Here is a 24,611-nt window from a genome sequence, read left to right on the forward strand (position 1 = left end):
TTTCACCACCCTGACAGTTAGGAACTTTTTCCTAATGTCCAACCTAAACCTCCCTTGCTGCAGTTTAAGCCCCTTGCTTCTTGTTCTATCATCAGAGAACAGGATGAACAAGTTTTCTCCCTCCTCCTTATGACACCCTTTTAGATACCTGAAAACAGCTCCCATGGCCCCCCTCAATCTTCTCTTTTCTAAACTAAACAAACCCAATTTCTTCAGCCTTCCTTCATAGGTCATGTTCTCTAGATCTTTCATCATTCTCGTTGCTCTTCTCTGTACCCTTTCCAATTTTTCCACATCCTTCTTGAAATGTGGTGCCCAGAACTGGACACAATACTCCAGCTGAGGCCTAACTAGTGCAGAGTAGAGCGGAAGAATGACTCCTCGTGTCTTGCTCACAACACACCTGTTAATGCAGCCCAGAATCATGTTTGCTTTCTTTGCAACCGCATCACACTGCTGACTCATATTCAACTTGTGGTCCACTCTAACCCCTAGATCCCTTTCCACCGTGCTCCTTCCTAGACAGTCGCTTCCCATTCTGTAAAATAGTAATAGAAATGTAGCCGTATTAGTCTGGTGTAGCTGAAGCAAAATGCAGGACTATGTAGCACTTTAAAGACTAACAAGATGGTTTATTAGGTGATGAGCTTTCGTGGGCCAGACCCACTTCCTATTTGATCTGAGGAAGTGGGTCTGGCCCACGAAAGCTCATCATCTAATAAACCATCTTGTTAGTCTTTAAAGTGCTACATTGTCCTGCATTTTGCTTCAGCTTCCCATTCTGTGTGTGTGAAACTGATTGTTCCTTCCTAAGTGGAGCACTTTTGCGATGGGGTGACCAAATCTGCCCAGCTTCCAATAAAGATTTATACAGAGACAATGTGATATTTTCTGCCTTTATTTTCTGTTTTCTGATGAGTCCCAGTTCTCTGACAGCTTTTTTGATGGCCACCTGACACGCAGCAGAGATTTGCAGACAGCAGCTCCAAGATCTCTTCTCCATTGATGGGTTTGGCTAATGTAGACCCCTCATTTGCCTGAGTCGTTGGGGTGATAGGTTGCCTGGTGCGTTACTCGGCATTTCTCAGCCTTGAATCTCATCTGCCGTCGTGTTGCCCAGTCCGCCTGGCTAGTGAGATCCCTGTCGCTCTGTGCACATGTCCTCTGCCAATTGTGCCAGCTCGCCATTTACCCCTTTTTTCCAGATCATTTCCAAATATGCTGAAGAGCTGGGGAGCCGACAGCCTTGCGGGGTTTCTGGGCTAAGAGGTGGGGCCCCGGTTCCCGGAAGGGGGGCGCCTTAGGCAGAGGGGCGGGGCCAGGGGTATCTAGCCCCCAGCACTGCCCAGACCCCCCACCTGGAGCAATGCCATCCAGAGAACCTGCAGTGCACGAGGTGGGGGGACTTTGGTGACAATTATAGGGCAGGGTGGGGAGGAGGCAGATGCTGCTAGTTACCTCTCTCCATTCTCACCGGTCATTCGTTTCTGGCCTTTCGACAGGAGTGACTGACAATGCTGGGGTCATCTCATGAGCCTTCATTATCTTTTTAGAAACAAACTCCCTGCCACTCTCAAAGTCCTCAGGCTGTGTACCAGTAAGAGCCCTGGATGGGGAAAGCAAGCCCCTGTATAGAAATCAGGGGAGGACTATAGCCCCCCTACACCCTCTCCCCACAGACCTTACCAGCAAGATGGTCAATACAGTTGTTTGTGTAATTGCCATCGGGCAGATTTGAACCTGGGGCCCCTAGAGCTCAGTGTAGGCACCTAGGCAGCTTGAGCTAAAAGCCAGCTGGCTCCCAGCTTAGGCTGTAGAGCTCCCTTGTTCTTATCTCGCTGTAAGTGGTCTAAGTGCCCCTCCCTGGGAAAGTGACCCACACTTCGGCTATGTCTACACTCGTGGCTTTTTGCGCAAGAAATATGCAAATGAGGCTAAGCATGGAATATCGCCAAGCCTCATTTGCATACCTAATGAGCCACCATTTTTGCACAAGAGGCTCTTGCACCAGAAGGAGCTGGCTACACTGCCCCTTCTTGCGCAAGAAAAACCCTCTTGCACAACGCCCTTACGCGATGACTTTTCAGGAAGCACGGCGTTGCGCAAGAGGGGTTTTGTTGCGCAAGAGGGGCAGTGTAGCCAGCTCCTTCTGGTGCAAGAGCCTCTTGTGCAAAAATGGCAGCTTATTAGATATGCAAATGAGGCTTGATATTCCATGCTTAGCCTCATTTGCATATTTCTGGCGCAAGAAGCCGCGCGTGGAGACATAGCCTAGGTGCGGGGGTTACACGCTCACCGCACTGTACACCCCCCGGGCAAGGAAACGGCTTCCCAGAGGGGCGGGCGTCGAAGCTAGACCCTTGGCGCTGGAAAGGACCTACCCGGGGCATGAGGAGGCTGGGGGGGAGGGGGGCTGTGTCTGCCCCCTGCCCGGGGCATGAGGAGGCGGCGGGGGGGGGGGCTGTGTCTGCCCCCTGCCCGGGGCATGAGGAGGCTGGGGGGGAGGGGGGCTGTGTCTGCCCCCTGCCCGGGGCATGAGGAGGCTGGGGGGGAGGGGGCTGTGTCTGCCCCCTGCCCGGGGCATGAGGAGGCGTCGGGGGGGGGAAGGGGGCTGTGTCTGCCCCCTGCCCGGGGCAGGGAGGAGGCGGGGGGGGGAGGAGGCAGGGGAGGGGGGGGGGGGGGGGGGGGGGGGGGGGGGGGAAGGGGGCTGCGTCTGTCCCCTGCCCGGGGCAGGAGGAGGCGGGGGGGGGGGGGCTGTGTCTGCCCCCTGATGAGCGTGAGGCGGCTGCGGGGGGCGCGGCGAGGCCGGGGGGGCCCGTGTGCGCCCGATGCCCGCGGCACGAGGAGGCTGGGGGGGACGTGTCTGCTCTGAGCGCGGCGAGGCGGCGGGGGGGCCCGTGGGCGGCTCCTCCCGGGCCCGCGGTGCCGCAGCGCAGGCGGGCGGGGCTCTGGGCCTGCTCCGAGGCGCTGCGGCTGCCGGGCGTGCGGGGCGGTGCGGGCGGTGCGGGGCCCCGGGGCTGGACAGCGCCCGCCGCCCCGATGTTCGCCTTCTACTCGCTGCTGGTCTACATCGTGTACGCGCTGCTGCGCCGCGCCCCGCCGCCCCCGCCGCAGGTAGGGCCCGGGCCGGGGGGCGTCTGCACCTGCCCCCCCCCGCCGTGCCCCCGGCACCTGCCCCCCCTCCCCGCTGTGCCCCCGGCACCTGCCCCGCCGCTCCCCGCTGTGCCCCCGGCACCTGCCCCCCCTCCCCGCCGTGCCCCCGGCACCTGCCCCCCCTCCCCCGCCGTGCCCCCGGCACCTGCCGCGCCCCCGGCACCTGCCGCCGCCGCTCCCCGCTGTGCCCCCGGCACCTGCCCCGCCGCTCCCCGCTGTGCCTCCGGCACCTGCCCCGCCCCTCCCCCGCCGCGCCCCGCCGCCCCCGCCGCAGGTAGGGCCCGGGCCGGGGGGCGTCTGCACCTGCCCCCCCCCCGCCGTGCCCCCGGCACCTGCCCCCCCCGCCGTGCCCCCGGCACCTGCCCCGCCGCTCCCCGCTGTGCCCCGGGCCCCTCCCGCCGTGCCCCCGGCACCTGCTCCCGCTCACCCCTCCCGCTGTGCCCCCCCTGACTCCGGGCACCCCTTGTGCTGTGCCCCCGTACCTCCCTCCCGCTGTATCCCCTGCCCCCACTCCTGGGCACCCCTCTCCCTCATCTCCCCTCCCCCCGCTCCCACTGTGCCCTCGTCATGGGTAGGGAGCTGGGCTGGGATGGGGACATCTGCACCTGCCCTCTCCCCTGCTGTTCCCCGTGCCCCCCTCCCGCCCGGCCCCTGCTCCCGCTCACCCCTCCTCCCCGTCTCCGGGCGCCCCTTGTGCTGTGCCCCCCATCTCCTTCCCGCCGTGCCCCTGCCCCCCACTCCTGGGCACCCCTCTCCCTCATCCACCCTGCCCCCCTCCCACCATGCACCCTGCTCCCGCTCACCCCTCCCGCTGTGCCCCCCGACTCAGGCACCCCTTATGCTGTGCCGCCCTCTCTCTCCTGGGCACCCTCATCTCCCCCCCCCCACTGGGGGTAGGTAGCTGGGCAGGGATGGGGGTGTCTGCACCTGCCCCCTCCCCTGCTGTGCCCCAAGCCCCCCTCCCACCATGCCCCCCGGCCCCTTCTTCCGCTCACCTCTCCCGCCGTGCACCCCGGTTCCTATGCACCCCTCCCGCTGTGCCCCCCCCCTCACTCCTCCTCTGTGCCCCCGGCCTTCAGGCAGCCTTTGTGCTGTGCCCCCCGTGTTCCGCTCCCATTGTGCTCCCCCCTCGTGCCCCTCTCCCACTGTGCCCCTGCCCCCACTCCCGGGCACCCCTCTCTCTCTTCCCCCCCACCCCTGCTCCCACGCACCCCTCCCGCTGTGCCCCGCCACAGGTATGGGGCTGCCCTGGGGGCTCAGTCACGGTGGCGGGGAGGGGGGAGAATCATGCACCTGCCAGTGCCACCTCTGGGGAGGGGGAGGGATGGCGCTTTCTACCAGCGGTGCCCCCGGCATCCATCCACTCTGCTTCCTGCACCTGTCTGTGGCACCCCCCCCCCAGCCCTGCCGGTGCCCCTCACTCCCCCCCAGCCCTGCCGGTGCCCCTCACTCCCAGCCCGCAGCCCTGGGCTCCCCCCCCCAGCCCTGCTGGTGCCCCTCACTCCCCCCCAGCCCTGGGCTCCCCCCCCCCAGCCCTGCCGGTGCCCCTCAGTCCCCCCCCAGCCCTGGGCTCCCCCCCCAGCCCTGCTGGTGCCCCTCACACCCAACCCACAGCCCTGCCGGCCCAGCCCTGGGCTCCCCCCCAGCCCTGCTGGTGCCCCTCACTCCCGACCCGCAGCCCTGCCGGCCCAGCCCTGGGCTCCCTCCCAGCCCTGGGCTCCCCCCCAGCCCTGCTGGTGCCCCTCACTCCCAGCCCGCAGCCCCTGCCAGCCCAGCCCTGGGCTCCCCCTTAGCCCCGTTGACGTCCTGCCGTCCCAGCTGCAGCCCTCCCGCCAGGCGTCCCTTGAGTGCCGGCCCACGCAGGTGGTTTCTGTGCCTGGGAGGCAGGCTGAGCCCTCTGGATTCCCGGCAGGGATGGGGATGCGCCACCCGTCCCGCCAGGCTCTCCAGCGTGCTCCCAGCTGGGCCGTTCCGGGCTGCGGCCCTTTGGGCTGGTCCCTGTCCCCTGCCCAAACTGGGTTGCTCTGCCTCGGGCTGGACAGTCAGTCGATCCCTCCCCCTCGCAGCCCCACAGCCCTTCCTGCTGTCTGCCCCTGTCCCGGCCCCCGCGGCAGCCTGGCTCCCCTAATGCCAGGTGCCCAGGTTGCTGCTGGAGGGACTGGATTCACCCCCCCCCCCCGCTGTGGCTGCCTCTCTCGTGGGGAGCCTGCTCCCCGATCCAGGCGGGTGATGGAGGCCCCCCGGCTGCCCGAGGGGCTGTGGGGCTGCGGCTGTTGGGGCTGCCTGGTAGACTGGAGCTGGGGCGCTTCTGATGGGGCCATCCCAGGTCAGCTTGGCACTGCCGGGCGCAGCCCAGGGGAGCGGCAGGCGACACTGCGCGCGTGGGAAGGGCTGGCAGGATTGGACCCCGCCCGTTGCAGACTTGGGGGCGCCTGCCCCTCACCAGAGGGGTCCCTCTTACTCCTGGCGTGCCCCGGGAGGGTGGAGGGGGCTCGGGTCACTTGCAGTGATGGGAACCAGAGTGCCAGTCGATCTGTCTCCATCATGACCTGATGGAATGTCAAAGGCATCTGTTGCCGTGGTAACCAAGCACCCGCTCTGTTTCCCTGGCAGCAGGCGCCTTTCCCAATTGGCTCAGAGCAAAGTGCATGGAGAGGCCCCGGTCCTGGGACCCCAAAGAGCAGCTCTGGCCTTCTCCCCATGCAGGACGGCTCCCCCCTGCTGAATGCAAAGCTCACCCCCTAGATCCTCTCCTCGGCGGGCTAAAGGAGCCCATCCTTCAGCTGGCAGCAGGAGTAGGCTCTTACCCTCCCTCCAACCAGCCCCCAAAGCGGGACTGACTCAGGCGTCACCCGCACATCAGGAAAGCGCCAGGGGAAGGAGGTCGGGAGAGATGGGTCGTGCGAGGGACCTGTGTGAGGCCTGGGGAGGGGGGCTGGCCTCCTAGGGCCGGCTCTGAGGGGGGGAAGGAGCCGCCTGGCCACAGTCTGACTCAGCAAAGGGTCAGCAGATGGGGGTTCATTCACTCTGCCCTCGCAGGGCACCCCGCACTGCCCCAGCTGGGAGTACAATTAGCCACTGCCCGACTCAGTGCCCGTCTGGGCCGCCCGGGCCGTGGCATCCCTGCGCCCGGCTCGCCCCCCCCTGCAGAGGGCACCCATGAGCCAGCAGGAGCTGCCAGGCCTGGAGGTGAGGGATCCACCCCCACCGAGAGGGGGGCAGCCCTGCTGGAGCCAGTGGGGCACTTCCCCTGCCCTTCCCCCAGCTTCTGCCAGCTCCCCTGGGGCCCAGTCCTGTTCCCGGGGCACAGTCTGAGCCCATGGGCTGTGTGGTGGGGGGCCAGTGGGGCTGGATCCCTCCGCTCTGCATGGGTCCTGAGTGTGACGGGGGGCTGTCCCTTCAGCCCTGCCTGGCACTGGCGCTGCTGCAGCGTGGGTGCAGGCGTCACTGTTGGCACATGCCGGGCGATCAGCCCAGGGCTGGGTGCAGCATGGCAGGTGGGGGGGCACCTGGAGCACGAACAGGGCTGGATCCGGGTCTCCCCCGCCTGTCTGCAGGGCTCAGGCCCCTGGCTTTCCCTGCCCGTCTTGTCCTGGGCCCCTGCTCTGCACCCGGGCAGCTGGGGGCCGGGTTTTGTCTGTTACTTGAATAGACGTTGATTGTTTCAATCCCGGAGCCCCCAGCCAGGCCATGGGTCAGCGCCCAGCCCCGCTGGCGCCTGCCAGACACGTCCCCGGGGCCGGGAGCGCTGCCCAGGCCTCGTGCTCCCCTGGCAGGGGCTTTGGGCCCCTCAGCTGGGGCGGGCGGGAGCACCAGGTGTGGTGCCCCATGCGCTCTTTGGCTGCTGGGAGGCTCAGTTCTCTCCAGCAGGCGGGGGGCTGCCCCCCAGGGAGGCCTGGCCGGGTGCTGAGAGAGCCTGCCCCCTTTCCTCCCTTGGGCATTTTGGCTCTGGCGCCCGGCCGGTTGCCCTGGCTCGGCTGCAGCTTGTTGGCAGGGAGCTGCCGACGTGCCCAGCGGGGCCGTATGGCTTGTCCAGGGAGGCGTGGCTGGGTTTGAATCCCGCACTGGGCCAGGCCTGTCTCCACTGGCAGGTCCATCTCCCTGGCCCAGGGCACAGAGGCAGGCGCTCCCGGCAGAGGCCCTGCTGGGTTGGGCTCAGGCCGGGCTGGCGTGCGGCTGAGAGCCGGGCCGGGACACACTAGGGGCTGGGCCGCGGGCAATACCCCCCCGGGTGGTGGGAGGCAGGGGGTGGGTTACGGGAACGGGGGCAGTTGTGCTCCGGGGTGCAGGACTAGGGCTAGTCTCCGAATCAAGGCATCCCCGGCTGACGCTGGCTCCGTGCGGCTCGCCCGGGTGCCCTGCAGCGGCCTGGCGGGACCCATGCAACGGGGGAGCCAGCTGCCCCCTGGGAGGCCAGGCAGTGCCCGGCCTTGCTGAGCTCCTCTCTGCCCCCTTGCTGGCCCCAGCAACACAGAGGGGCGAGGGGCCGGGCCATTGCGGTGCCCCAGCCAAACCAGGGCCCCCCCCCCAGCTAAAAGCCGTGTAAGGGGGGGGCCTGTGGGGCTGTCTGCGGTGGGGTGCTCGAGGGGGGCTCTGTGGGGGGGCTCGAGGGGGCTCTGTGGGGCCGCCTGGGGTGGGGGGGCTCGAGGGGGGTTCTCCGGCCTTGTCCTGGTGCTTGGCTTAGCTGCTTGTCCTCTGTGGCCGGGCAGCGAGGGGGCACGTGACGTGGCGGCAGGGCAGGGCCGGCTCTTCTCCATTAGTTCTCCTGGCTTGTGAGCGCCGCACCCGGCTGTCCCCAGCCCCGTTGAGGGGGCGATGCTCCCGTGGGGGAGGGTCGGTCGAGGGGTGCAGCCGGGCCCCAGGCATGGGGTGCTGTCGGGAGCGGTCAGGGAGCCTCCAGGTGTCTAGAGACTGTGGGTGTAGAGATGGCTCCGGCTTAGGGCGTCAGCTGCACCCGGCTGGGTCAGCTCTGCCAGGGCTTGTGGGGAGAGCTCTGTGGGGCTGTCCAGGAAGGGGGTGTCATGGAGGGCTGTGGGGGTGTCATGGGGTCTCTTTGGAGCTGTCCGTAGCTGGGTGGTGCTGTGGGGGGAGCCCCACTGGCAGTGGTGAGCTCTGTGGGGCTGTCCAGGAAGGGGGTGTCATGGAGGGCTGTGGGGGTGTCATGGGGTCTCTTTGGAGCTGTCCGAAGCTGGGTGGTGCTGTGGGGGGAGCCCCACTGGCAGTGGTGAGCTCTGTGGGGCTGGCTGGCAGGGGGGGCTCCAGTGGGAAGCCCTGTGGTGTGGTCTGTGGCCCGAGGGGAGGAGCTCGGTGGCACTGGCCACGAAGAGGAACTGCCGGGGGGGCTCTGGGGTGTCTTTGGAGGGCTCTGCAGTGGGGGATTGGCCATGGGAGCTTTGAGGCACTGTCTGGGGAGTTCCTGGGGAGGTTCTGTGGGGCCCTGCATGGGGGGAGCTGGTTGAGGGGCTCTGAGGACCATCTGTGGGGGAGGTTGTTCAGAGGGGCTCTGGGGAGGTTCAGGAGATACTGGGGGGTTGTTCAGAGGGGCTCTGGGGGGAAGTTTGGGGGGCTGGGGGGTTGTTCAGAGGGGCTCTGGGGGGAAGTTTGGGGGGTTGTTCAGAGAGGCTCTGTGGGGAAGTTTGGGGGGCTGGGGGGTTGTTCAGAGGGGCTCTGTGGGGAAGTTTGGAGGGCTGGGGGTTCAGAGAGGCTCTGTGGGGAAGTTTGAGGGGCTGGGGGTTGTTCAGAGAGGCTCTGGAGGCAAGTTTGGGGGACTGGGGGGTTCAGAGAGGCTCTGGGGGGAAGTTTGGGAGGCTTGGGGGGTTGTTCAGAGGGGCTCTGGGGGGAAGTTTGGGGGGCTGGGAGGGTTGTTCAGAGGGGCTCTGGGGGGAAGTTTGGGGGACTGGGGGGGTTGTTCAGAGGGGCTCTGTGGGGAAGTTTGGGGGGCTGGGGGGTTCAGAGAGGCTCTGGGGGGAAGTTTGGGGGGCTGGGGAGGTTGTTCAGAGGGGCTCTGGGGGGAAGTTTGGGGGGCTGGGGGGTTGTTCAGAGGGGCTCTGGGGGGAAGTTTGGGGGACTGGGGGGTTGTCCAGAGGGGCTCTGGGGGGAAGTTTGGGGGGCTGGGGGGTTGTTCAGAGGGGCTCTGTGGGGAAGTTTGGGGGGCTGGGGGGTTCAGAGAGGCTCTGGGGGGAAGTTTGGGGGGCTGGGGGGGTTGTTCAGAGGGGCTCTGGGGGGAAGTTTGGGGGATGGGGGGTTCAGAGGGGTTCTGGGGGAAGTTTGGGGGGATGGGGGGTTCAGAGGGGCTCTCAGGGGGAGTTTGGGGGGCTGGGGGGTTGTTCAGAAGGGTTCTGGGGGGAAGTTTGGGGGACTGGGGGGTTCAGAGGGGCTCTGTGGGGAAGTTTGGGGGGCTGGGGGGGGTTCAGAGGGTTTCTGGAGGGGGCTGTTCGCGAGGGCTCTGCGGACCTGTGGCAGGGGGTTTCCGTGGCCTGGCCTCTGTGGCTGACAGACGTTTCCTTCCCCTCCCGCTCTCCAGGCCCCAGATGCCGTCTCCGGGGAGCTGCCCAGGCGGCGCAGGCCGTGTGAGGGGCTGTGGCAGGAGCTGAGGGAGCTGGAGCTGGACAGTACGTAGCCTCCCCTCCCCTCCTGGCGTGGCTCCGAGCCCCAGCGGCTGGCCGGCTGCCCACGTGGCCCGGCAGCGCTGGGCGGGGGTCTGTGCCTGCCGGGCTAGCGAGCTGGGTGGTGCCTCCCCTCCCCTGTGTCCTGGGGGGCGCAGGGCGACGGAGCTCGCCCGGGGGCCACTGAGCACAGCCGTCTCGGCAGCTCCCCCATCTCAGCGCTGTCCCCCCGCAGGCAGCTCCGAGAGCGACCGAGGCAGTGGCCCGGAGGAGGAGGAGGAGGCGGCTGGCCCTGGCAGCGGGCTCCTGGAGGATGTCACCACGCCGCTCACCGAATTCCTGTCCCTCAAGCGGGAAGCTGCCGAGGGGAAGCTCTGCCCCTCGGAGGGAGAGCCCCCCGATGGGAAGGTAAATCTGGGCGCGTCCCCCATCAGGGCCACTCCCTCCCTGTCACTATGGCAACAAGGAGTGTCCCCCCCCATCAGGGCCACTCCCTCCCTGTCACTATGGCAACAAGGAGTGTCCCCCCCCCATCAGGGCCACTCCCTCCCTGTCACTATGGCAACAAGGAGTGTCCCCCCCCATCAGGGCCACTCCCTCCCTGTCACTATGGCAACAAGGAGTGTCCCCCCCATCGGGGCCACTCCCTCCCTGTCACTATGGCAACAAGGAGTGTCCCCCCCCATCAGGGCCACTCCCTCCCTGTCACTATGGCGACAAGGAGTGCCCCCCCCCCATCAGGACCATTCCCTCCCTGACACTATGGCGACAAGGAGTGTCCCCCCCATCAGGACCACTCCCTCCCTGTCACTATGGCAACAAGGTGTGTCTTCCATCAGGGCTACTCCTTCCCTGTCACTATGGCAACAAGGAGTGTCTCCCCCCCCCATCAGGGCAACTCCCTCCCTGTCACTATGGCAACAAGGAGTGTGAAACACAAATGGCCGTGGCCAGGTGTGATGATTCTTGGGGCGCCCTGGACAGCGAGGAGCCTTGTGACCCCACCCCCCCACCCCCGTCTCTCACATGGCTGGGGGGGAGTCTTGCTTGTCCTTAGCTGGGTGTCTGCACCCGCCTGTCAGCCCCCCACGGCCTCTCCTTACCCCGCCCTGCCTGTCCCCGAGCCGAGTTCAGTGTCTGTGCTCAGTCTCCCTGCGTGCCCCCCTTGACTGGCTATGGACGTGGGCATCCGCCGCAGCAGCTTGCTGTGCTCCCGCCCCGCCCTGGCGCAACAGGAAACCCGCTGTCAGTTCTGCCAGGGCACAGGCGTTGGGAGCGCGCGGTGTCACAGCTCACAGGTGGTGCCCACACTTGGCCCCTCGGCTCCTGGGCGGATCCCCCCTCTCCAGTGCGGCAGCCCCTTCTCGGGGAGCCCCCTCCACTGTGGCGACCCTCTGCCCTCAGCCCCCCAAAAACAGCCCCAGTCTCCCAGCAGAGCCTCCAATACCCCCAGCAACAGCCCCTCCCCCGTCCAGTGTCTCTCCCCAGGTAAGAGGGTCACCTGGGCCCCTCTTCTCCGCCTCCCTCCCCGTCCAATGTTCTCCCCTCGCCGGGGTCCCTCTCTGCAGCCCATTGTCTGTCCTCTGGACAGAACCGGCCGTGTCCTCTAAGCAGGGCCAGGTCACCAGGACACCAGACACCCTGGCTCCAACTCTGGGCTGTTCCCTGAAACAACAAACTCCCCCCTCTCCCTTTGTCACATTAAACCAGTAAGGTCCAGGCACTGAGCGCACCCCTGTCTGCAACACCCCCCTTTGAACCCCCAAAACTCCCCACTTCCTCACACGCGGTCAGCGAACACCCACAGCCCCTCACGCAGAGCCTGTGTGGACACTTGGCTCTTCGGGGATACAACCCCTCTAAGCTCTTCCAGCCACGTGTGGGATACATTTTGTTGTGTGCACCGAGGCGGGTGTGAATGTGCACCACCAGGAGAAACGCAAAACCTGGCTGCAGCGCTCTGCTAAGCAGCTGGGCAGGGAACCACCGGAATGTACAATCCAGCTGTGACCCCTCGCGGGCGTGACGGGGGTTCTCGGGTCACACCTGGACCGGCTCTATCAGCTCTGGCCGTGCTCCGGCCCAGGGAGCCATCCAGGGCTCCGCCGTCCCTCTCCTTGGCTCCGCTCACTTTGCCGGCCGTGTGCCAAACCCCCCAGCGGCTTTCGGGTCTCTGCTCCTCTCCCCGGAAGGGGCTTGCTGAGGAGGGAGGGACCCAGGCCTGTGTCTCTGTGGGTCACGGGGGGATGGGCGTGGGCTGGAGCGGGTGTGTGTGTCTGGGATCCTTCAGCCCTGACCGCCCCTTGCTCCGTGACCTGCCCGGACCCCTGGGTGTGGACTCAGGTGGCCAGCCTGAGCATGCCCCCCCCCCAGCTGCACAGTCTCTTCTCCTCCCACGCTCTGCAGCCTAGAGACAGACAGGGCCTGCCCCATGTGCAGCACCTAGTGCAGGGCACCCTGATCCATTGCTGGCAGGGACCCCCAGCCCGGGGGGCTACACAGGCTGTGGGGGGCTGGCTGGGGTCCCCTGTGCATAGCGTCTCCATCGCCAAGGGCGTCTCTCGGAGCCAGTGCCACTGCATGAGTGGGGATCCAAGAGAGTGGATGAAGTGCCTCCTCCCCCCCCAGCAGGGACAGGTCTCCTGCGTCCTTGCCCCCCCATATCCATTAAGCACCCCCCCCCCGCTTGCACTAATCGCTTTGTCTTCTTTCTCCTTCAAACCCCCCCTCCTCCCCTCACATCCCATGTGCCCCTGTGACCTGCTTCTGCTCCCCCCCCCCACTGTCCCCACGGCCTCCCTCTGCCCCGGCTCCTCCCCCGGCTCCCTGCAGCTCTCCGAGTCCCCGCTCCTCTCCGTCATGTCCCACCTCCTCTCCTTCCTGGAGCAGTACGGCCAGCTGCAGCGGCTGCAGGGGCAGGCCGGCGAGTACCGCGCCCGCCTGCGCCGGGAGGAGACCCGGCGCCGCAAGCAGCTGCGGGCGCTGAAGAGGGTCTATCGGCAGCAGGTGCAGGACAAGCTGAGCCTCATCGAGAGCCTGGAGGGCGTCGTCTGCGAGCAGCAGGACGTGCTGGAGACGCTGCACGGTGCGGAGCGCTCGCCCGGCCTGGGGGATGTGCAAGGCCTGGGTGCAGCCAGCTGGGCCCCCCCCCTCTGCCCCTCTGGGCCCCCCCTCTGCCCGGGCCTGGGTGCAGCCAGCTGGGCCCCCCCCTCTGCCCCTTTGGGCCCCCCCTCTGCCCGGGCCTGGGCACCGCCGGCTGGGTTCCCCCTCCACCCCTCCGGGCTGCTCCTCTGGGCCCTCCCTCTGCCTCTCTGGGCCCCCCTTCCCCTTTACTGGGCCCCCCCTCTGCCCCTCTGGGCCCCCCCTCTGCCCGGGCCTGGGTGCCGCCGGCTGGGCTGCCCCTCTGGGCCCCCCTCCCCCTTTGCTGGGCCCCCCCTCTGCCCAGGCCTGGGCACTGCCAGCTGGGGTCCCGCCTTGTCCCATGCAGCTTACACCTTGCTCTTGTGGGGCTGTGTGCAGGTGGCCCCCTGCCTGTGGCCAGAGGGGCTGCAGGGGCTGGGGGTCGCTGGCCACGGCAGTGACGGGGGAACCTGCTGGCACATGGGCAGGGAGGGGGTGGTAATAGGGGGGGTCCTTCACCTCAAGGGCGGGGGCTGCCCAACCCCCTTCCGGTGGCTGTGGCTGGCGGGTCTCGGCGCCGGGTGGCCGCCCCTGGAGGGCTGAGCAGGTCCAGCGGCCCTCGTGGGCAGCCCAGGGGGAGTCCAAGCACTGAGTCCTGGAGCCAAAGTGGCAGGGACCCCGTTCTGCTGGAGGGAGATTCCCCGTCTGCAGTGCACCAGTGAACCCCAACTCGCCCATCCCCCACTGATCCGTCCAGCCAGCCAGCCCACCCGCCCCTCCACTCCAGCCAATACACCATCCACCCACCCAACACGCCGACCCATCCCCTCTCCTTCCAACACCCCAGCTAGGGACAGTACATGGGGGTTACGTGAATAGTCAAGTAACCGCGTGAATTCGTATCGGTGAGTCGACTGGTCTATAGTCCCCGGGTGTGGGGCTGGCAGCCAGTGCGCTCCGGCCCCACTCCCAAGGAGTCTCCCTGCCACTCGGCACGGGGGGCTGGCGGGAGCTGGTCTGCGAGGGGACCCAGTTTAAAAACCAGCTCCCCACGTGGACCAGCTGCCTGTGGCCCAGTGCTGCTGCCTCTGATCCAGCGGCAGCAGCGCAGGGTGGCAGCAGCCCCTGTCTGGGGCGGGGAGCATCTGTAGCATGAACCTATAAGCGTTTGCTTATCAGAGAATCGCTTCATGGACTGCAGTTACATCCCCACCCCCGAGCACTCGGCCTGCAGGTTCGTTCTGTGCCGGGCTGCGTCGGGCTGCCCCGTGGGCGTCCCAGGCCTGACCGCCCGTCCCCTGCTCCCCAGGCGTGACGCCGCCCTCCGCCAGCCCCCTGCGCCTGCCCGTGGGCCCCGTGGGCGTTCACCGGCTGGTGGAGTCCATCAGCACCCTGCAGGGGGAGCGGGCCGGGCTGCTGGAGGACCTGGCCGGCTTGCGGCAGCAGCTGGAAGCCGGCGAGAAGGAGAAGCAGCAGCTGGTGGGGAGCTTTGGCCAGCAGGTGAGAGCCAGGGCAGGTGGGTGCCCCAGGGCTGGCAGGCGAGAGCCGGGGCTGGTGGGTGCCCCAGGGCTGGCAGGCGAGAGCCGGGGCTGGTGGGTGCCCCAGGGCTGGCAGGCGAGAGCCGGGGCTGGTGGGTGCCCCAGGGCTGGCAGGCGAGAGCCGGGGCTGGTGGGTGCCCCAGGGCTGGCAGGCGAGAGCCGGGGCTGGTGGGTGCCCCAGGGCTGGCAGGCGAGAGCCGGGGCTGGTGGGTGCCCCAGGGCTGGCAGGCGAGAGCCGGGGCTGGTGGGTGCCCCAGGGCTGGCAGGCGAGAGCCGGGGCTGGTGGGTGCCCCAGGGCTGGCAGGCGCCCCAGGATAGACAGGCAAGACTCAGGGCCGGCGGGCGGGCGGGCGGGAGCCAGCGCTGGTAGGAGACACCCAGGGCGCGTAATTACACCAGGGCCAGCAGACTCCCCAGGGCCAGGACGATGCAGCCGGCAGGGCGGGGAACCCAAGGGAGGAGACGCCTCTCGTGGGGCATGTGGGGCAGGGAGAACGAGTCCCTGGGAACCCGGGGTGAACCCCTGGCCTTTCCGCTCCCCAGCACGGGCCCTGGGCCGGAGCCAGAGGGGAACCCTGTGTGGCCCTGCTGCCGTGGGCCTTGCGCCAGCAGCCTGCCCCGCTGCCCTGCCCCACACCCATCCATGGGCAGTGCCTGTGGGGCCTGACGCCTGCGCTGCCTCCCCAGGTCCAAGAGCTGAAGCAGCAGATTGAGGAGCGAGAGGAGGAGCTGATGCGGCTGCGCATGGGGATGGTGAGGAAACAGGACCCCCTCTGCCCCCCGGCCCCTCTGGCCCCTGGCCCCAGCCCCTCTGCCCCCGGTCCTCTGCCTCCTGCCCCCCAACCCCTCTGCCTCCAGCCCCTCTGCCTCCTGCCCCCCCGGCCCCTCTGCCCCCCGGCCCCTCTGCCTCCTGCCCCCCCAGCCCTTCTGCCTCCAGCCCCTCTGCCTCCAGCCCCCCGGCTCCTCTGCCTCCAGCCCTTCTGCCTCCAGCCCCTCTGCCTCCTGCCCCCCCGGCCCGTCTGCCTCCCGGCCCCTCTGCCTCCTTCCCCCAGCCCCTCTGCTGCCCCCCCACCAGCCCTGGCCATTCTACCTTCCCCAGCCCCTCCGTCTCTCAGTCCCCCGGCCCCTCTGCCTTCCTCTCTGACACTCCACCTGCCAAGCCCACCCATTGCACCTCCTCCACTGTCTCCCACCACCCCTGTGCTCCCTGCCCCTCTCCCCTACCGCCCTGCGGGGAGGAAGATGGGGAAGAGGAGGGAGGCCCAGAGAGGGAAGCAGGCCGGGGGGTGGGGGCACAATGCAGATCCAAGGGCAGCGTTTGTGGGGGGGCGCTGAGGCTCCCGGGAGCAGTGTGGGGGGGGGGCTGAGGCACCGAGCTCCCCGCCCCTTCCCCAGTAACACCCCTTCCCGCAGGGGGTGACGGATTCGGAGAAGCGGATCCACAACCTGACGGTGGAGAACGAGGGGCTGAAGCAGAGTCTGGGCGTCACCCAGGGGCTCCTGCAGCAGCTGGCAGCCGTGTCTGCCCAGCCCAGCGCCGCCCTGGCCGAGGTGAGCCTGGCCCCGCCCCTCCCCGCCCGGCGCCTGGCCCCGCCCCCTCCCAGTGCCTAGCCCAATCCCCTGCCCAGCCCAGCGCCGCCCTGGCCGAGGTGAGCCTGGCCCCGCCCCTCCCTGCCCGGCGCCTGGCCCCGCCTCCTCCCAGTGCCTAGCCCAACCCCCTGCCCAGCCCAGCGCCGCCCTGGCCAAGGTGAGCCTGGCCCCGCCCCTCCGGCTGGCCCCTCCCCCCTCCCCCTCCCAGTGCCTAGCCCAACCCCCTGCCCAGCCCAGCGCCGCCCTGGCCGAGGTGAGCCTGGCCCCGCCCCCCCCTCCTCCGGCCGGCCCCGCCCCTCCCCGTGCCTAGCCCAACCCCCTGCCCAGCCCAGCGCCGCCCTGGCCGAGGTGAGCCTGGCCCCGCCCCCTCCCAGTGCCTAGCCCCACCCCCTGCCCAGCCCAGCGCCGCCCTGGCCCAGGTGAGCCTGGCCCCGCCCCTCCTCTGGCCAGCCCCGCCCCTCCCCCTCCCTACCCCACCCCCTGCCCAGCCCAGCGCCGCCCTGGCCGAGGTGAGCCTGGCCCCGCCCTTGCTCCGCCCCTGCCCCGCCCAGTGCCTAGCCCAACCCCCTGCCCAAGGTGAGCCTGGCCCCACACCTGTCCTGACCAGCCCCGCCCCTGTCCCGGCCAGCCCCGCCCCTCCCCACCCAGTGCCTAGCACAACCCCCTGCCCAGCCTAGTGCTGCCTGGCCGAGGTGAGCCCGGCTTGCTCCTGCCCCGTCCCTACTCCACCCCCTGCCAGCGCCACAGTGACTCCTAGGGCCCCCCTGCCCGTACTCGGCTCAAGGGTTCTGTCTGGTCCCCGCCCTTTGTCTTCAGTGCAGTTATTCTCCCCCCAGCCTCCCCCTCCCCCACAAAGCAGGGCAGTGCTGGCTTCCCCATCACGCAGAGGGGAAACTGAGGCACGAGTTTACCCCAACTTCACACAGGCCATCTCCGTGGTGCGGGGACTTGAACACAGGTTCCTGGCGCGGAGCCCTGGCCCGTGGGCTCTCCGAAGGGGACGGGCTCTGCCGCCTGCCGCCGCAGGCTCTGGTGCTGCGGGAACCAGGGCCCCGGGCTGCATTCACACATGCAGCGCTCCAGGGAGGCCAGGCTGGCTGGGTGGCTGAGGAGCCTGCGGCAGGTATGGCCCTGGCCCTGTAACCGCCCCGCCCCGCCCAGGAGAACGAGGGCCTGCGGTCCGCCGTGCAGCGCCTGGAGACCTCGCTGCAGCAGAAGGTGGAGGAGCTGGTGCGGCTGGAGGGGCAGCGCAGCGCTCTGCAGTGGCGGAAGGAGGAGGAGGTGCACAGGCTGGACGAGCGCATCCGGGAGCTGCAGCTGGCACTGGAGACCCAGCGGAACCGGCCCCCAGACGTGCAGGTGAGCCCTGCTCCGGGCCAGCCACTCGGGCCGCAGTTTGCCCTTTGGCCACTAGGGGGCAGGCGCCTCCTGTCCTGTAGCACACGTGGGTGCAAGTCTGGTTCCCCCAGCAGGGGGCAGTGGTGCGTACGTGTGCACACAAACGCAGGTGACGGTGACACACACACACACTTGCAAGGGACAGTCTCACACAGATACTGGACACACACATATATTGGTCTGGTTCCCCCAGCAGGGGGCAGTGGTGCGTACGTGTGCACACAAACGCAGGTGATGGTGACACACACACACACACTTGCAAGGGACAGTCTCACACAGATACTGGGGACACACGTATATTGGTCTGATTTCCCCAGCAGGGGGCAGTGGCGTGTGCTCACGCAAGCACACACACAGATACGCGCACACACACACACACATACAGATCTGATACCCTCATCGGGGGGCAGTGGCGTGTGCTACCATGCGCGCGCACACGCACAGACACACACGCATGCACACACATTCGTGGAGGTCTGATACCCCCAGCAGGGAGCTGTGGTCTGTGCTTGAGCGCACACACACGTGACGTAGTGGGGCCGTGCTGTGTGCTCTATAACCCAGTGGGGTATGGGGGTGCCTTGCTGGTTGCTGGGCTTGGGCAGTGGGTGACTCCACTGGTGGCTATTTGTAGCACGGCCTGGGTCTCACAACCTGTTCGACAGGTCGCCTCCCAGGGAAAGAGACAAAGGGAGGAAGGTGGAGACCAGCCCCTGTCTGGGGGGCAGGGCTGGAAGAGCGCTTTACTTTCTGTCTGGGAAGCAGGGGAGAAGGGGCTAGGGAGGGGAGCTGGGATTGTAGGGCCCAGCCACCCCCAATCTCAAGGGGGGGCCCTGAGGCCTCCTAGCCCCAGTTCCTGTAACCAGATTGCATCTGTGCTGGGCTGTATCTTGGAGAAGCAATAAACTCCCTCTGTGCTACTGGCTGGCGGAGTCTGTTCGTGCCACGACGGGGGTGCAGGAGACGGGGGACCCCCAACGCGCCGTCACAACACACGCACAGACACATGCGTACAGGTCTGATACTCCCAGGAGGGGGCAGTGGTGCACACGCATTCACACAAACGTAGGGGACAGTAACACACATCCACACACTTGCAGGGGACAGTCTCTCTCTCTCTCTCACACACACACACACACACACACACACACACACACACACACACACAGAGGACAGTGACACGCATATATTGGTCCGATTTCCCCAGCAGGGGGCAGTGGTGCAAATGCATGTGTGGACACGTGTGTGTACACATACACAGAAATGCAGGACACACACACACACACACACACACATACATATATTGGTCTGATTTCCCCAGCAGGGGACAGTGGCGCACACACACACGCGCGTGTGGAGGGGACAGACCCACCCGCCCCCCGATCTGCTCACCTCACTCCGCAGCCCCTCACCCCGCCCCCCGTTCTCTCCTCCTCAGTACGTGACCAAAATGGTGGAGGTGGAGGTGGAGTCGCCTGCAGCCCGACGGGCCCTGGCGGAGGCCGAGGAGCGAAACCGGGGGCTGCGGGAGCAGCTGTCCAGCCAGGGCGCGCGGTGCCAGCGGCTGGCGGAGCAGCTGCAGGGCTCGGAGGAGGTGGCGGCCGGGCTGCGGCACAAGGTGATCAGGATTCGAACCCATGGCCCAGCAGGCAGAACCCCTTTGCGGCCAGCGAGATCCCTCCAGGGGTGGCTGCTGTGGCACAGGGGGGCCCAGTTGGGCATCCTGGTAGCCCAATATCTCTGCCCCTCCGGAAAGCGGGCGCAGGTCCCCTGGGGCCGGGTCTGGTGGGTGGGGGGGAATGGAGCCCCCCCCAGAGCCCCGTCCCTCCCTTGCTGCCCCAGGCCAGGGGGGCCGACGAGCCGGCTGGCGACTGAGGGTCTCCCCTGCAGATCTCTGCCTACGAGGGGGAGATGGCCCAGCTGCGGGGGCAGCTGCTGCAGGAAATCAGCCACCTGGAGGCCCAGAAGGAGGCGGCCGTCCAGGAGGCCACGGAGTGCTCGGAGCAGCAGCTGGAGCAGCTCCGGGAGCAGCTGGCAGGTACCCTGGGCAGCAGAGCCCAGCCGGGGGAGCGGATCCTGGGGCAGGCAGGGCGGGGGGGTTGGCTAGGGGCTGGGCTAGGCGGATAGGGGAGACTGGCTAGGCGCTGGCGGCGGGTGCTAGCTGGGGGCCGGGCGGGGGGCTGGTGCAGGGCTGGGCAGAGGGGACTGGCATGGGGCTGGGCGAGGACTAGCCAGGGACGGGTTGGGAGGGCGGCACTGGCTGGACCAGGGCTCCTCAACTTGGGAAGCCCCGGCCGGGGGCCACAGGGACACACCCAGCACATGCCGAGGGCCGCGACTTAAGCGTGGTGGCATAGACATGCAAATATATATGCAAATCTATGCAAATAGCTTCGTTCACGCTGACAGGCATGAGTGCAGAGGTTAAGGCCAGAGTGCACGACGCGCAGGCCCCATTTCAGTGCAGCATCTGCCCCCTCCACCCCCGTGACAGCGCCGGGAACGAGCAACGACCGTCCGGGAACGGAAGCACGAAAACCACCGTTTTATCGGCTCCTGTTTTGTTGGGCTCCCACCGGTGGGCTGCGTGTTGGGTAGCCCTGACCGAGGGGCTGGGCGGGGGGGGGCTGGTAGGGCCGGGCGGAGGGGACCGGCAAGGGGCTGCTGCTGAGGGCGCTGCCCCTGCTCTCTGCTCCCCGCAGGGGTCCAGAGCCGCCTGGCTGCGCTGCAGCCCCTCCTCACGGGCATGAAATCGAGCTACGGCAGCCTGCGCAGCCAAGTGCGCGACTTCTCCCAGTTCTACGAGGCGGCCATCAGGGAGGCCAGGAGCCAGGTGGGGCTGGTGGGGCAGGCAGGGCAGCCCCAGGGGGAGAAGTGGGGCTGGGGGGGCAGGCAGGGCAGCCCCTGGGGGAGAAGTGGGGCTGGGGGGGCAGGCAGGGCAGCCCCTGGGGGAGAAGTGGGGCTGGGGGGAGGGAGCTGCTGGGGCAGGCAGGGCAGCCCCTGGGGGAGAAGTGGGGCTGGGGGGAGGGAGCTGGTGGGGCAGGCAGGGCAGCCCCTGGGGGAGAAGTGGGGCTGGGGGGAGGGAGCTGGTGGGGCAGGCAGGGCAGCCCCAGGGGGAGAAGTGGGGCTGGGGGGAGGGAGCTGCTGGGGCAGGCAGGGCAGCCCCTGGGGGAGAAGTGGGGCTGGGGGGAGGGAGCTGGTGGGGCAGGCAGGGCAGCCCCTGGGGGAGAAGTGGGGCTGGTGGGGCAGGCAGGGCAGCCCCTGGGGGAGAAGTGGGGCTGGGGGGAGGGAGCTGGTGGGGCAGGCAGGGCAGCCCCTGGGGGAGAAGTGGGGCTGGGGGGAGGGAGCTGGTGGGGCAGGCAGGGCAGCCCCTGGGGGAGAAGTGGGGCTGGGGGGAGGGAGCTGCTGGGGCAGGCAGGGCAGCCCCTGGGGGAGAAGTGGGGCTGGGGGGAGGGAGCTGGTGGGGCAGGCAGGGCAGCCCCTGGGGGAGAAGTGGGGCTGGGGGGAGGGAGCTGGTGGGGCAGGCAGGGCAGCCCCTGGGGGAGAAGTGGGGCTGGGGGGAGGGAGCTGCTGGGGCAGGCAGGGCAGCCCCAGGGGGAGAAGTGGGGCTGGGGGGAGGGAGCTGCTGGGGCAGGCAGGGCAGCCCCTGGGGGAGAAGTGGGGCTGGGGGGAGGGAGCTGCTGGGGCAGGCAGGGCAGCCCCTGGGGGAGAAGTGGGGCTGGGGGAGGGAGCTGGTGGGGCAGGCAGGGCAGCCCCAGGGGGAGAAGTGGGGCTGGGGGGAGGGAGCTGCTGGGGCAGGCAGGGCAGCCCCTGGGGGAGAAGTGGGGCTGGGGGGAGGGAGCTGGTGGGGCAGGCAGGGCAGCCCCTGGGGGAGAAGTGGGGCTGGTGGGGCAGGCAGGGCAGCCCCTGGGGGAGAAGTGGGGCTGGGGGGAGGGAGCTGCTGGGGCAGGCAGGGCAGCCCCAGGGGGAGAAGTGGGGCTGGGGGTGCTGGGGGGAGGGGGCGGGGCAGCCCATCCAGGGAAGGGAGGCAGTGTCCCCTTGCCCCCGCCTGCTCCCCCAGCCCGGCAGCAGCGGGGGTTCAAGGGGGTGCCCTGTGCCCCAGGTGTGCCGGGCGGCGGGCGAGGCGGCGGAGGCCAGCCAGGGCCTGCTGGAGAAATACCAGCGGGAGGTGCGGCTGCGGGAGAAGTACCACGCCCAGCTGCTGGAGCTGAAAGGTGCTGGGGGGGGAGGGGAGGGGAGGGGCCTGGATTCGGGGGGGGGGGGCTCTGGCCAGAGTTGGAGGGGCCCCACCCTCACCTGCCAGAGGGCCCGGGTTGGGTACAGCTCGTGTTTCATTGGCTGAGCAGCTGTGTGGGAGGAGCCACGGCTCCGTGCTCCGCCTCCTGCTCCCCGGGGTTCACACTCGCGGGAGCAGCCCCCGTGGCACCCACTGGCGTGTCCTGGCTCTGGCCCCAGGGCTCCGTGAGCCACCCGTGGCCCTGCCCAGGGTTCGGGCACCTGCGCCAATCCCCGAAGGGGGCTGAGCCCAGGAGGGTCCCCCCAAGGGCCCTCAACCACGAACAGAGACCCCTCCCCAAATCCCCAGGGGTCAGCGTGGCCTGTGGTGTGCCAGGCGCCCTGGGCACTGGGGGGCTGGGCTGCAGCCTGGCGCACCCCCGGCTGTCCCTGGCAGGGGGCTCCGGTCTCCAGGGCGGCCCCCGGCGTGACGCTGCGTCTCCCCCCAGGGCACATCCGGGTGCTGTGCCGCATGAAGCCGGTGACGGAGGCGGACCGGCGGGAGGGGGAGGTGAGCACGGCTGTGAGCACGGAGCCCGGCAGCCACAGCGCCGTCACCGCCCGCTACAAGGGCAAGGAGAGGACCTTCGACCTGGACAGGGTCTTCCTGCCGGAGGCCACGCAAGAGGAGGTGACCTGCCACCCGACCCCTCCCGGCCGGCCTGGGCTCCCTGGCCTGGCCACCCTAGCGCCCAACCCCCAGGCAGTGGCAGCCGGGGCCCCAGGGACGTCCTGGCAGTGCTGGCTGGTGTCTGGGCTGCGTCCGAGCCACCCCCCGCCTGTTTCTCTGCCCCACGCCAGGCCTGGTTACTTGGTGCCATGTCTGCTCTCCCCTTGGAACTGGGGCCCATGGGCATCTTCCCCTCAGAGCGGCGGGGCTATGCCGGACTGTGCAGGCAGACACTTGCTTCTCCCTGCCCCTCGTGCCCGGGCCAGGGCTGCTGTGCCCCTAGCCATGCCAGTGCTGAGCTCTGTCCCGGGCACTCCCAGCGATTGGGACTCTAGTGCGGGTGTGGGGAGGGCTCCCCGGAAGAGCTGTGTTACCCTAGAGCTGCCATGGGGAGTGGTCCGGGGCTGCTGGCCGTGCCCAACGGGCATGAGGGGGCTTGTCGGGGGGCAGAACCTGGAGCAATCCAGAATGCTGGGCGGAGGAGAGTGGCGCTGGAACGTAGTGTACCGGAGCCCTGGGGAGATGGAGCCTCCTGGAATGCCGGAGGGAACTGGGGGACTCCGGAATGCTGGGGGGCGGCACGGGAGAGCCCCAGGGCACAGGGAGGGGAGGCATTCTAGAGCAACTGGGGGAGTGGCAGAGGGGAGAGAAGCAATCTAGAAACCGGAGCGTGCCAGAACAGCGCTGGCACTGGGGAGCAGCGGAGGAGCACACAAATTCTAGACCGCTGGGCAGGATGGGTTCTAGATCAGGATGCAGGGCAGGTTGTTCTAGATCAGTGGCTCGGGTGGCACCTTCTAGCGTGGCCTGTGTCGGGTGTTCTAGGGCAGCGCGAGCATTCTGCAGCGAAACACGTGCTGCAGGGGTCTAGAGCCGTGCCTGGCCTCCTGCTCCAGAACGGCACCGGCTCTAGTGCTCCATGCAAGTGTCTGCAGGACAGATGTTCTAGAGAATTGTCTGGGGAGGGGAGGTTTTGTGCAACGGCTTGCTGAAGGTTGGAACCTGCGATGGGGGTTGTAGATTTTTAAGCCGCATTCTCGCTCGCAGTGCGGCATCTTGGCAATCCCAGACACGGGAGGGGTGGTTTTGGACCGCATGTGGGGGTGACATGGAGCATTCTCCAAAGACATGTCGGCTGCGTATGGGAGCAGTGTAAATTGACGGGTGACAGAATGTTCCAGGACACAGCGTAGGGCATAGGACTTCCAGTGTGCGGGTGGGGCAGGGGGTTCTAGAGCTGTGTGAATGGATTAGCTATTCTAGAGGAGGATGTGTGGGTGGACTGTTCTAGAGCAGGGTGTGGAGTGACTGCTCGAGAGCATAGTGTGTATGGACTATTCTAGACTTGCGTGTGTTGTATTTGAGAGTGGTATATGGACAGCCTCGTGTGGAGTGTGGTGTATATGGACTGTTCTAGAGCAGCGTGAGGACTGGCTGTTCTAGATCACCGTGCGTTGTTTTCCAGCGGTGGTCGGGAGGGGACAGTGTTCTAGACTGTCACATGAGGTGACGGTTCTAGAGTGGCGAGTGCTGTTCTAGGTCAGTGCATGTGAAGGGGAGGGTTCTAGAGCGGCACATGGGGTGACTGTTCTGCAGCAGCACGTGTGGCGACTCCTAGAGCGGCGTGTGGGGGTGCTGCTCCAGAGGAGGGTGCGGCCAGGGGTGGATATAGGGCAGGGCGAGCGGGGCGGCCGCCCCGGGCCCCGCGCTGCAAGAAGCCCCGCGCATGCGCCGTCTCAAGGGGGGGCCCTGCAAAATTGTGCTGCCCTGGGCCCCGCAAAATCCTCACCTGGCCCTGGGTGCGGCTCACCGTTCCAGAGCAGCAGCAGGGGATGCGGCGTTCTAGGGCGCCGGGCGGTGGTGCTCCCGGTCTGGCGGAGCACCCGGGGGCGCACGGCTGCAGGGGAGCTCCAGGCACTGCCCCAGCAGGGAAAGGCTCCTTCATTCTGCACAGATCTTTCCACCCGGCGCTTTGTGACCCCTTGATCCCCAGGTGCCTAGCCAGGGACGGGACCCTGGAGCTCCTCCCGGACCGCCAGAGCCATGCGTGCCAGGGCCGCAGGTAACTGGCTTTCCCCTCGCACGGCCGGCAGCCTCAGCCCCCTGGCCCCCCTCCCAGCACTCACCCCGCCTGCTCGGGGCCCCCCTGCACTGTGCCCCTCCCCCCACACTCCGCGGCCTGTCCCGACACGGCAGACTCTGCACCCCCACCGGGACACGGGTCTCTCGGCCCCTGTGACGCCCGCCTGCCTGCCCCCGCTC

General features: G+C 67.8%; 1 protein-coding gene across 4 annotated transcripts in view; it reads left to right on the top strand.

The window, feature by feature from the left end:
• The first annotated feature begins 2,814 nt into the window (after nucleotides 1-2,814).
• KIFC2 (kinesin family member C2) overlaps nucleotides 2,815-24,611 on the top strand; it is a 29,568-nt gene continuing 7,771 nt past the window's right edge. The window contains exons 1-14 of one of the 4 annotated variants that reach the window (XM_075919930.2): nucleotides 2,815-3,114; nucleotides 9,677-9,764; nucleotides 9,994-10,166; nucleotides 12,591-12,843; nucleotides 14,188-14,378; nucleotides 15,104-15,169; nucleotides 15,830-15,967; nucleotides 17,168-17,365; nucleotides 18,843-19,022; nucleotides 19,295-19,442; nucleotides 20,107-20,237; nucleotides 21,507-21,618; nucleotides 22,129-22,310; nucleotides 24,343-24,411. In XM_075919930.2, coding sequence (XP_075776045.2) covers nucleotides 3,040-3,114; nucleotides 9,677-9,764; nucleotides 9,994-10,166; nucleotides 12,591-12,843; nucleotides 14,188-14,378; nucleotides 15,104-15,169; nucleotides 15,830-15,967; nucleotides 17,168-17,365; nucleotides 18,843-19,022; nucleotides 19,295-19,442; nucleotides 20,107-20,237; nucleotides 21,507-21,618; nucleotides 22,129-22,310; nucleotides 24,343-24,411 — 2,004 coding nt within the window. In that variant the 5' untranslated portion in view covers nucleotides 2,815-3,039. The remainder of the gene's footprint in view (nucleotides 3,115-9,676; nucleotides 9,765-9,993; nucleotides 10,167-12,590; nucleotides 12,844-14,187; nucleotides 14,379-15,103; nucleotides 15,170-15,829; nucleotides 15,968-17,167; nucleotides 17,366-18,842; nucleotides 19,023-19,294; nucleotides 19,443-20,106; nucleotides 20,238-21,506; nucleotides 21,619-22,128; nucleotides 22,311-24,342; nucleotides 24,412-24,611) is intronic. The other 3 variants (XM_089776118.1, XM_089776117.1, XM_075919934.2) reach the window with 3 other exon arrangements.

This window comes from Pelodiscus sinensis, chromosome 2 (genome assembly GCF_052426305.1).
Source record: "Pelodiscus sinensis isolate ZL-2025 chromosome 2, ASM5242630v1, whole genome shotgun sequence".
NCBI classification, from domain to species: Eukaryota; Metazoa; Chordata; order Testudines; family Trionychidae; genus Pelodiscus; species Pelodiscus sinensis.